General features: G+C 48.5%; 2 protein-coding genes across 7 annotated transcripts in view; one reads left to right on the top strand and one right to left on the bottom strand.

Moving 5' to 3' along the window:
• The window catches only part of TPPP3 (tubulin polymerization promoting protein family member 3), a 202,740-nt gene that overhangs the window by 31,399 nt on the left and 159,241 nt on the right, over nucleotides 1-12,100 (top strand). The gene's annotated exons all lie outside the window — the stretch shown is intronic.
• Nucleotides 1-12,100, bottom strand: part of PLEKHG4 (pleckstrin homology and RhoGEF domain containing G4) — an 85,382-nt gene that overhangs the window by 17,534 nt on the left and 55,748 nt on the right. For all 6 annotated transcript variants that reach the window (XM_059481231.1, XM_059481232.1, XM_059481233.1 and 3 more), the window contains 3 exons: nucleotides 11,718-11,856; nucleotides 9,261-9,383; nucleotides 8,559-8,750 (listed from right to left, as the gene is read on the bottom strand). In XM_059481231.1, the coding sequence (XP_059337214.1) occupies nucleotides 8,559-8,750; nucleotides 9,261-9,383; nucleotides 11,718-11,856 (454 nt within the window). The remainder of the gene's footprint in view (nucleotides 1-8,558; nucleotides 8,751-9,260; nucleotides 9,384-11,717; nucleotides 11,857-12,100) is intronic.

Below are 12,100 nucleotides of genomic sequence, written 5' to 3'. Positions count from 1 at the left end.
GCCAGTTTCACCATAAATCTGTGTACAGGCACACACGTACATGTGTGTGACATGCATGTGTATATTTACTCATGTATGTATGTACAAAATTACTCCCTAGGTAGCAGGGCAGCAAGTGGCAGATCTGCTTTCCTCAAAGCTCCAGTTTCTCATGACTGTAGCTTTGCGTGGATTCTGCACTGATTATTCTCCCCCTACTCTTCTGTCTCACTATAGAGATTTTCTCAACATTTAAAAGCTCCCAAGTCCAGAGGATCAGGGGCCAAGTCTGCTCCCAGTAAAACCAGAAACTTCAATGTTTGCCTTTGCTGCAAACCAGCCTCTTCACATTTGAGGCACTGCCCATTTTTCCAGCAGCTTTGTTCACCAATGAGCCAAGAGCCCCATGCTACCAGCCAAGCTCAAGATCAAGCTACAGTGAGATGTGTGAGTCACCAAAGCTGGAGCTGGCAACTTGCACAACAACAACAAATTACCCTTTCAGAGCCTAATGTCACCTCCAAAGGTTTTTTGCATGCTTTGCTTTTACATCTGTCCCAACAGTCACATCATCACACTGCTCAAATACCCCACTGTAATATCACCCCACAGGCAAGTGTGGACAGACTGGACTGTGGTGGGTGTCTCCCCTCTGCCCTGGCTCCCTTCTAATGAGGTTCCTCATGCTCCATGCTGGGGATTGCAAAACCTCCAGTATGCCCTTGGGCCTGCATGGAGAAATGGGGTGCTTTCTCTGTAGTCTTCATTTCACATCCTTTCCCTTGTGACAAGCTGAGCCAAACTTTGCTTAACTATAGCATGATGAGTTGGGATCTCTCTGCACTGCACTTTGGGTGCTTGTGCCCTGGGAGATGTGGAGCTAAAACTGGATCCAGACACCCAGCACATTCACTGGCTCTCTCCTCTGCAGGGGCACTGACAATGTTGGAAACAGCTCCTTGTTTAAGAGCACACCAAGATGTGCTTGGAGGGTGCAAGGCCCTGCAGAGCAGTCGGTGCTTGGGAGAGCCCTGTCCATATGTCCAGGGCTTTGATATGCAGATTGAGCCATTGTGAGCTTCAGTTCCATCTGTACACTGAGGGGAGCTTCATGACCAGATTGCTTGAACAGATCTATTTAACTCCCATGACTAAAGGGAATTTCCAGCCTCCAGGAGGATCCCAGCATCCAGATGGATGCCAGCACACAGAAATTCAGAAAATCTGTCACCCTGTGCAGCTTCTATCCCAAGATTAGAGGGGAAAAAAGTACCCAAACTTTGCACTGCACGCATGCACAAGGCTGGGCCCAGCTGAAGGGAGATCTCTGCTGGCATCAGATCTCACACTTTAAGAACACACATTCCCCTTGCACCTAAGCTCCAATGTAAGCTGGGAAATCCCTAAACCTGCCTAGTGGAAATGCTGTTTCCCTGCCACGACTGACTGTCAATTTATGCTCATGGCAGCCAAGGACACTGAGGAATTGTTACAGACTGACAATCAAGGCTGAAGGTGGTTTCAGCATGTCAGGCATTACTCCCTGCATACATGCAGTGGCAGAACATGCTGGCACTCCTTGGGTCAGGGAAGGCACATGAAGGGCACATATCCCACATCCCAACACACGCCACACACTGGCTGGCTCCCTCAGACTGTTCCTGCTGCGTCCTCCATCGAGGGGAATTCGGCCAGCACAGTAGGAGGGAGAAGGACCCCAGATGAATCAAGGCTTTGCCTCTCTGCACATGTCACAAACACATCACAGAGCTCATTCTGCACTAAAGCACTGCCTGAGGTGCTGGAACAGGTGCTCAAAAGCGTCTTAACCCAAGAACCTCTCACCTTCAACTGCAAATTGCACTTGGATTTAGCACATGACAAAAACCTAATTAATTCACTGCTGCTGCCCTGTAACACTGAGGGACAAATGAGTCTCACACCTATGTTGTGCAACCAGAAAGGAGCACTGAGTGCTGGTGCTAACTACTATTTAGCTTTTACCTCCTGCCACAGAGCTTGCCAGAGCTACTGCTGTACTTTTGACCATACAGTTTTTGGTGAAACATAGCAGAAAATAACCCTAGCCCCAGCAGAGCTAGCAGTGATTTACTGAATAATCTGTAAGACAGAACAGATTCCAAATCACTAATTTTGCAAGACAGAAAAATCTGATCTGTAACAGATCAGATTTAAGTGTTCAGGACTTCTTGTTTGTACAAGAGGGCTATCTCCAAGGCAAAGCAGAAACTTTCTGATGCATGAATACACTTTGATAGGAAAGTAAACACTAGACTCTTTTTAACCTTGCAGGAAGATTCCTCCAGCAAAAACCTGGCAGGAAGGAGAGGGGAGAAATTTCACACATTAACCTTGCATGAACTCTGCCAGAGGATCGATTTTCCTTCAGGCTCATTCCCCCAACTGCTTCAGGCTGTGCATGAAAAAGGACACCCCTGAAATAGGAGAACAAATCAGACTAGATGTCTGTCTAGGGGCACGACTTCACAGGCATAACTGAGGAAGGAGAGAGAAAGAGAGATGAGACAGCTGCTGTCAGACAATGCTGAAGCCAGACAACAGTGGCTTCCCCTAAAACAGCACAGTAACTATTCCTCTCCCATGCCCTTTGGATCTCCTTTCATCATCCTGAGAACTTGCATCAGTAACAAGATCAAAACTGTTATTTGGGAATATTATGCAGAAAAGCAAAGACAATCTCTGCACAGAGGTGTAGAGAGAATAGTGCATGTTAAGTCCCAGGGACTTTATTACAAACCACAGCAAAATCTCATTTGCTTCAAGCTGCTGTGGGGTAAAACCATGTTCTGACCTGTGCAGAACTGCTGGCAGCATCATGGAACAGGGACCTATGTCTCCGTTTACAGTAAGCTACAGTAAGGATACACCAAATGTCTTTTTTTCCACTTAGGTGCTGAGTTCTACACTGTGCTTCTCCAAGCACATTCCCAGAGCAGGGAATCATAGCACCCTTTCAGTAAAATACTTCTCAAACTCTGCCAAACAGCCTGCTACAAAAAAATCACACTTTCAGGTTGCAGACACCAGGATCCTTTCCAGCTTCCCACACATCAGCATTCACAACCCTCCTTTTTTCACCAAAGGCTAAGAAAAAAAAACATCAATAATTTATCACCTGGAAGGGACTTTTTTCCCCTCTAAAAGATCATCTGCAAAATTGTATCTGGTACATAATCTGAAATGAAACACAGCAGAAAACTAGGTATCAGCAGGTCTCTGTTCTGAAACTTTTGAGGAGAAGTCAGAGATAACATTTGTGGAAGGCAACTTATTTAGCATACTCTGGATATCTGCTGACAAATCTAAGATCAGATCCATCTCTAAAAGCTGGGAGTGCTGTCCCAGCAGGTCTCAGTCACCTGGGGGGCAGGAACCCAGCAAACCTTGGAATAGACCAGGAGAGCAACCCCTTCCTGTGCTGTGTACAACATTTGACAGAAGTCCTGGAGGCTGACAGGTACCACCTGCCCTGCACAAACATCCAGTCTGTCTGCAGCACTCAGCCCTGGCAGCAACTTCTAGCTGTAGGGAAATTATGCCCACTGAAATGATCATGTAATAACTTCTAATAAAGAGAAAGAGGGAGTTCTAATAAAGAGAAAATCTGCTCTGCTACAGACAGCACAGCCCTGGGACTCAGAGGGACCATGCAAAGATGCCCACAGCCCACAGGGCTCTGTCTGAGCGCACAAAAGCCGCACACAAAGCGCTCTGATTCACCCTGGATGCACAGACACGCACAAGCAACCGAGTGAAAAGCCTTCCCTACACTGTTTCAAACAACATCAGCACAGCTCACACGTCAGCCGGCACTCCGTACTTACAGGAGGGTTTGCTGTGTCCGTCTGCTGCCGGAGCCGGGATGGGGTGACTGAGACTTGCAGGGAAAGGTGCATGGAAATGTGAGAGAGGAGAGCGATGGGAAGGGCCCCGGCCCTTCTTCGGGCCCCAGAGCAGCAACACTTGCTCACGGGATGGAGCGAGAAAAGGCTGGCATTCCTACAGCAGCAAGGACAATGGGGAGGGATGAGGAGGCACTGCCATAATCAAATGCAGGCCAGCTGGCCCTCCCCCAGGAAGGGCAGGCACCTCCTTCACTTGCCAAAGGCTTTGTTTTCTAAGCCACAAAGAACAAAGTGGCTGAGGAGGAGAGCACAGGGGAACCCACTGTGGGGGCAGGTCCATCCAGAAGCACAGGTAACTCATTCCTGGAGATGTAAACACAGATGGAGAGGGGCTGGGCAATATTCTGCCCACTCCTAGCAGAAGTCAGAAGCAGCAGCTCCTTGAGTGCAGCAAAAAAAAAGACAGACAACTGAGGAACAAGAATCAGCAGAGGTTGATGGTCAGGGGTCCTTTGAGGGAAAAGATCCAAGGGAAACAGAGAACACCACTGAAGGAATTGCTTGTGGAACAGAGCCCTAAGAAATCCCAAGAAATGGGAAACCCTACCATTTCTCAACCCACCTTGCCCCAACAATCCTCAGCAGAGAGAACTGAAGCTGAACAACTTCCCTCAGAAAGCAAACATAAGGCAAGAGCTCAAGCTGCAAGAGACTCACAAGCTGTGGCAGGGCAATGAGCACACTTTCCCTGAGCACCAGTGAGGCACCATCTTGCACAACATCCTGAGAAGCAGGAAAAAGCCCCCGGAGCTGCCTCAGGCCCTCCTGTAATGATACAGGCAGTTCAGCTCTGGGCACCACATCACCACACAGCCACAGGGTATGCAGGTGCTGATGGGACACTGCTCCTTCTGGTTGGGTCAGTGCTTTCTTCCACTTTTACCAGCAAGGATCATGCACCTTCACTCCTGACCTTCAGCAGGACTGGTTGTCATCCCAGACCTGGTAGAGACTGTCCTGTGTGCTCTGGTTCACTGGACATGCTGCTGCAAGCAAGGTGCTCCGTTCTTGATAAGGCACATTTCAAACATGCAGTCCAGGTAACCTGCACTTCACTTATGGTAAAGTCAACAACATGGGATATAAGAGTGTTCTGGGAAATAATTCACCCAGAGAGAGCTTGAGGAAGGAAAAAATATGAAGGCTAATGAGATAAACAAGGAGAGGAAGACTTGCTGGGGCTGCTCCTGGTGTACGTATGGCAGTGTTATTGGATACTGGGGACTGTCCTGCAGGAACCCCAGAACAAAACAGACATCAATGCTTTTGGTGCACCATCCACACCCTTGCTTGTTCAGCTGCCCAGTTTTTCCCCAAAGCACTGTATGGTGCCAGATTCCAGCGCAGTCTTGGAACTGAGTAAACAAGGGACAGTGGCCAAACCAGGCTCGAAGCCACAGGGAGATGGCAGGACCCCGAATATACCCACACTGACTTTGTGGGACTGAAAAACAATCCTCCAGCCCACAGTCAGGGGTGGGGAAAGCAGCTTCCTTCACTGTTCTCCTGCCTCAGCCCAACCATCATCCACCCCCCTGTCAGGCACCAAGGGCTCCTGCCACAAAGGAAGCGGGGACAAATGGAAACATCCAGCTTGGCACCAGCCATGTCTTTGGGGAGGGAACCCTGCCAGCCCATGTGCAAGCTCCATGTGGTCTGGCCCAGCTCAGGCTGCCTCATTGCAAGGAGCTCTGACAGGCCTTCAGGAACTGCCAAGCAGTGAAAAAAACCAGTACAGCATCTTGATGGGGCATATGGGGTTATGCTGTCCTGTCCCACGGCCTGTCCAGCAGCCACAGCCCTACAGAACACCTGCCCACCACATGCAGGAGGGCCAGCACAACAGGGCCTGCCATTCCCAGCAGGTAGAGAGGTACATGAGGGATGAACACCATAATCCCCATGGTGGGTGCTCCACTCCCTTGGCATAGGCTGAGGTGTTTGGAAAGCTGAGCTTGCCAGCTCATTTCCATAGCGTACATTGCTTACACATCCTTGGGCTTCTTCCCCAAATCCCGGGGTTTGGCACTCTGCAGGCTCTTTATGAGAAGGAATATCAAGGACATGGCTCACTGTAGACTCCTGCTGTAGATATGCCCTCAGATATTAGGGAAGAGACAAGGGAGTTAGGCAGGCACTGACAAGATCAATGCAGGAGGGTCAAAAGCAGCTCAGTATCAGAAGACAGTGAAATCAGTTCAGATAAGATCTTCTGCTTATCCCCCACCTCCCAGACCACACCACTAACTTTGCTTTGGAAAGGCAGAAAGCATTCTGGAGATCAACATCAAACTCAGGCACTGCAGGAACTTTCATGCTGTGCAGAAATTTCTGCACTGATCCTACAGCTGCAGGATGTATCCCCCTCCACTCCTTGTTTCACTTGGCCACTGGTTCACAATACACACACAGTATATTTACACCACCAGAATTGTTTATAACTCTACTGAAACCAGTGAGATCAAAATCCTCCTCCTTCCCTGAGCCAGCTGCCTCTCCTCCACACAAAGCAGTGTGAAAACACACTGTGCCACCATCATTCTGTTTTCACTGGGGCCATGCAGCATGAAAGGCACAACCAAGAGGGCTGCTGCTGCTGACAAGGACTGCATCCTGGAGTTTTCATCCACCAAAAAAGCTGGAATGCCCTCAGAAAATTAATGGGCCACTGTTGGGGTCTATGTAGCATTTGTGTCTCTAGAAATGACCCAGGCTCTGAAAAGGCTTTGAAGCTGTGGAGGAACACACTGCTATAGTCATGTCCAACTATCCTGGCAGCCCAAGAGCTACCAGCACAATGTAACTTCCATGCCAGAACAGAGCATTGAGCAGCCTGGAAGCTTTGGGGAGTCCTCAGAACCTTGCAGAACCTGAAGGGGCTCCAAGAGAGCTGAGGAGGAACTTTGGACAAGGGAGAATGGCTTCAAACTGACAGAGGGCAGGGTTAGATTGGATATTAGGAAGAAATTCTGCCCTGTGAGGGTGGTGAGGCCCTGGCACAGGCTGTCCAGAGAAGCTGTGGTTGTCCCATCCCTGTAAGTGTTGAAGGCCAGGATGGGGGTTGGTAGCAACCTGGTCTAGTGGGTGGCATCCCTGCCTGTAGCAGGGAAGTTGGAACTGGATGATTCCTTTAAAGTCCCTTCAAGCTCAACCCATTGTTTGGTTCTCTGATCATGTGCTACAGTCCACATTTGTGCTCCAGAGACTTCCAGCTCTGCCTGGAAGGGTTCACATACAACCAATGTTTGGCTTGGCTGCAGAATTGTCAGTATGCCAAACAAGGCTTGGTGCTTTTGTGTGCCTCAATTTATCAAAAAAGACATGAGAAAACCCTTCCCAGGATCCTTCCCAGGATCCCCCATGACGGCAAGGGGTGTTCAAGTACCAGAGCAGCCCCTGAACATCTCTGATCAGTGAGGCAGAAAAGCACAGGTTCTTGCCATTCTCCTGTGGCACAGGAGGCAATTCTCTCTCCATTGGGATGAAAAAAAATTACATATTTCCACAGCACAAGAGGGTCCTCCACCTACAAAGCAAACTGCAGAGATGAGCCAGAGCAGACCTGCAGAGCATCACCAAACAAACTCAATCCTCATTGCCTGACAGCAGTGCTCTGGGCGCTTTCTCCACTTTCCTGCCTCACACAGGATGCTTTTCCATGTTTTCATGTTTAGCTGATTTTCCTCCCTCCTCCCCTGAGCACTTCTGGCTGCCAAGACAGCTCAGAGACAGCAACTAAGTGGCACCTACATCTGGTACAGCTTAACTTTTAGTGTCTATTCTTTCTGGAATTTGAGAACTTCAATACCCAATGTTTGTATAAGTGTGGAATAAATGGAACACAGGCTCCCTGGCTTTCTGTTCTTGCCAAAGTTGTATTTTAAAATGCACTTAGAAAATCCTACTGCTTTTTCATCTGCAACTTTAGAAATTAAAGAACACCAAATCCAACTGCAGATCTGCTAAATGGGTGCATTGCACTAAACCAAACAGGTGGGAAGGTCAGGTACTCAGCACAGTCACCACACACATGCTGTCCTCCTGCTTCCCACATCCCTGTGATGATCCAGGGATGCCTTGTTCCCTCAGCCACACTTCCCAGCTCTCCATTCTGGTGCTCCTTTTCCTCATGCAGGCCTCCACATGGGAGGAGTTGGACTGTATTTAGGACTGACAAGTAGAGTGCTATTCCTGATGGGTTAACAGGCTGAATTGGCCAATATGTAAGGATAAAGCAGGAAAATGCAGGCAGCCTTCCCTGGCATGATGGCCAGGACTGGACACAATCAGCCCATCTCTTGGCCCTTGTCATCAGAGCCAGCACTGCCACAATCCTTCTGCCCACTGTTGCCATGAAAGGGGTTAAAAAGCTCCAGCTCAGAGAGCAGAAAACCTCTATGCTTAACAGATGTGGACATTTTCTGGAAGACACACCCACCCCTTCTCCCACATACTGACTTGAAAAAAATCACTGCAGACACACGAGCACGAGGGGACTGCTGCAGGTTATAGATCCAGCTCCCTGATGGAGCAAATACTACATTTCACACCTTTCATAAACAATCTAGCACTGGACTGAGTCCAAGCAGACTTTTTTACACCCTCCTCTGTGCAGCAGATGCCTTGTCTTACCTTGTCAAAGAATTCATATAGCCTGACTGTTTCACAGACTCTGTGCCTTGTTTCATCCAGCTGGGTGCAGAAATCCTCCAGCTCATCTTCGTAGGTCTGCAGCTTTACCCTGTAAGAATGCACATCCACAAAGGAAAGATCTTCCCATTGATTCATCTTCTTTAATGCTTCCTGTCCCCTTCTGCAATATTCCTGAAAACAAAAAGGAATTGTTTATGAGGATAAAGAGCTGGAATCAACACTAAGTAGTCTTCAAGACCATTAACAGCTAGGGCTAACTAGACCGGTTTTCAAGGTTCAAACCACATGAGCAGGGGTGTCTTTGTTTACAGCAGAGTTTTGAAGCCTGATCTCATGATTTACACTTGTCACACAGCAGCTTGTAAAGGCCTACACAGCAAGACCATGGCTCAGTCAGGACCAGAAAAAGGCAACGTTACAAGCACATTAAAGGAGGAACAAAAAAATCCATCTTTCAACCCAGTAGTTGTTTTCCCCAAGACTGGTAAATGCCATCTACTAAGTGTTGAGCTGGTCACTTTGTCTGCAAAAGGAGAGCAGGGAGACTATGTAGTGAGAGGGAATGACACACTTTGGTGGTGAACCCTCTTAGCACCATGTGTTTGGCTGAGCACATACAAGACACATACGCTACCAACTCAGATGCTGGAGAATATAATTTTCCAATTTGACAACACTTACACTGGCAACAAGATCAAACTCCTTGAACTGCTTTTGTGCTTGAAGCAGCATCTCCAAAGAATCATCCAGGTTGACAGTCTCCTTTAGCCGTTTTCTGCCAACATTCTCAATCCAACTGCTGACCTAGAAGAAAACGGATAAGCCCTGCTTGTTAGTCACCCTGTGCTACTCACCAAGGCAGGTCTCTATGTGGAAAGAGCAAGGAACTGCTCTCATAATGCTGGCCATCTCATTACTGGAAAGAATGAGTGTAGACTTCTCCCCCTCAATCCAGCATTTCAGTCTGAGCCTCCTGCTCAGAGTTTTTCCACTTCAGGTTACAGAGTAATTGAAAAGCTCTGCTATTGCTCACTAGCCTTAGGCATAAGCAGGGCAAGTGGCTGCCTGGGCTCTGTTTTGGGTGAGCCATGGTCTAAAGCAAGCTCTGCAACTTGCACACTGGCCTGACATTCCTATTATTGTTACCCCCAACTGGGATCAAATCTTCTGCTGCCAGATTTCCTACATCACTTCCCTTTTCTGACTGGCAGGACATGAACCATGTCAGTGTGAATGTATTGATGGATTCTCCCCATCTGCAATGCTCCACTGGTCTCTGGGACTCTCAGCTACTGGTTTTCTGAAGGCAGCTCTCCACAAAGCTGAGCAGCAACTGCATGTTCCTCAATGAAGCCCAGCTACTGCTGCAGTTATCAGCCCATATGCTCAAAGAGGGGTAGAGGACTGACTAACAAAAGCATCCTAAGAGCAAAGCAGTCACAGGAGGCCAGGCAGGATAACACAGCACCTCCATCATCACTAGGTTTTAAAAACAGGCTGGTAAACTTGTCTGCAATGCTCCAGGCATAGGTGCACCTGGGGGAAGGGACAGACTAAGTGCTTCCTAACGCCCACACATCCTGTTTGCCTATGTCACCTGAATCCATATCCCAACTCAACCCCATAGTCAAGGACAAACTCCTAGTTTTGTGGACTGTGAGAAGGTTACAAGGAGCAAGCCCACTGGCAAGAGGAAGAGATGGTGGTGGGTTCTCAGTACTGCAGAGAGGCACACTGCTGCTGCCTGGAGCTCCCAGGCAGGTGTAACAGCAGGAGCAGCTCCTACCACCACTGGTGATCTACGAGCAAAGTAACCCAGGAGCGGATGATTGTTACTCAATTCAACCAAAAATAAAATTCAGCTTAAAGCAGAAAGAGGTTGCAGTGCTTGCTCTTGTGCCTTTTTTCATTTGTGTTTGGTATTAGGAACCTGTGAGTTTAGCAGGAGTCTCTACCAGGTTCTTGCAACAGACTTCTTGTCCCGAGCACATCCTGCATGGCGCCCCAGTGTCTACCTGCAAATGGGAAGTCATTAAACTCCCAGATCCACCTTGGCCTGTGAAAACACTAGGTAGGCTGCAGCCTTCTTTGCAAATCCAGTTCCCACTAGAATAGAGGAGCCCAGAATCCCAGTACAGCAATAGTGAAACTGATCCTAATCATGATTTTTAAGGACACGCAAACTTCTCATTGTTGATGAGTTACAGCACAGGAAACCATTCAATCCCATAATCTCAACATTGAGTTCAAGCTTAGGGATCTGCAACACTGAAAGGACTGATCAGCTCTTGGAGGATGCTCATTTGTGAGCTGCTTTATGACTTTTTGAGGTCCTTTATCAACATGGCTACAGGTTTCAAAGGTCTTTCTGAAAGCCAGTGCCCGTTTGCTTCAGTTATCCCATGGCTGTCAGGAGTTTCAACAAGCACTAAATGAAGGGAAGTTGAAGGCCCCACAGAAGTGCAGAGGGTGGGAGGCTGAGCATGGCTCTTGCGCTAAGGACAAGAAGCTGTTCCCTTCCTGGAGCCTGTAGAGAGGGCTGCACCCAAAGCAAACCTGTGTGCCTGGGGCTGCACCCAGAGGGGAAGTAGTGTGCCTGGAGTTATCAGATATCAGGGACTTGAGAACAGCACAGGAATCTAAACAACAGAGTACACAACAGGGAGGGCAGCCAGTGTGGGGCAGGGATATTCTGCAACAGGATGTAAGGTGATCCTGCAGGAGCTACAGCCCAAAGGGGACACGCAGACTTATCAGCTTGTTGACATCACTCTGCTGCTTCTCAAGGTGAAGTATGAAGACTATTTCATCAACAGCCTTGCTGAGAGAGTCAGAAAAGACACCCAACCTCCAAGAGTATGGCTTACATATGAGCCACTTCACAGATGTTTATGGTTTGACTAATCCACACCTAGAGAGAAGCCAAGGGACTTCCACTTGGCATCAAGAGATACCAGGAAAATAAGTGGCATTATTGTCAGCACTGCTGAAACTCTATCTCAAATTCTTATGTTCAGTTGTTCTTTTTAAGCATCAAGCATCACTGTACACCTTCACACAACAGATCAAGAGGCCCAGTACCTGCTGTGGAACACAGTCAGAGGGCAGCAGCCACTGGAACTGACAGGTAGACCTTACCTCCTTAAAACACTCTTCCACTTTCTCGAACTCCATCACCAGCTCCAGCTCCTGGATGCGCTTGTTTGACAGCATCACCAGGCGGTGAACGCCCTCATCAACCTGATTGTAGAGCACGCTGGCAGCATCCAGTGCATCTCTGCAAGGGGACACAGGGCTGGTCAAGGCTTTTGCATCAGGTCCTTCCCCCAGTGCTTCATGCAAACACAACATGGCCAACAACAGCACTGCAGTCATCCTCCTCGTGGGACCCACACAGGCCATCTCCATATGGAGAAGAGGAGAGAATACTGCTGCTCCTTGCACATTACCATGATTCACCACCCTGACCCCAATGCAGATAACCTGGCAGGAAGGACAAGAGCATCTCCTCCCAGCCAGGC

Source organism: Ammospiza nelsoni, chromosome 13 (assembly GCF_027579445.1).
Source record: "Ammospiza nelsoni isolate bAmmNel1 chromosome 13, bAmmNel1.pri, whole genome shotgun sequence".
NCBI classification, from domain to species: Eukaryota; Metazoa; Chordata; class Aves; order Passeriformes; family Passerellidae; genus Ammospiza; species Ammospiza nelsoni.
This window is presented reverse-complemented; position numbering and strand designations above follow the sequence as displayed.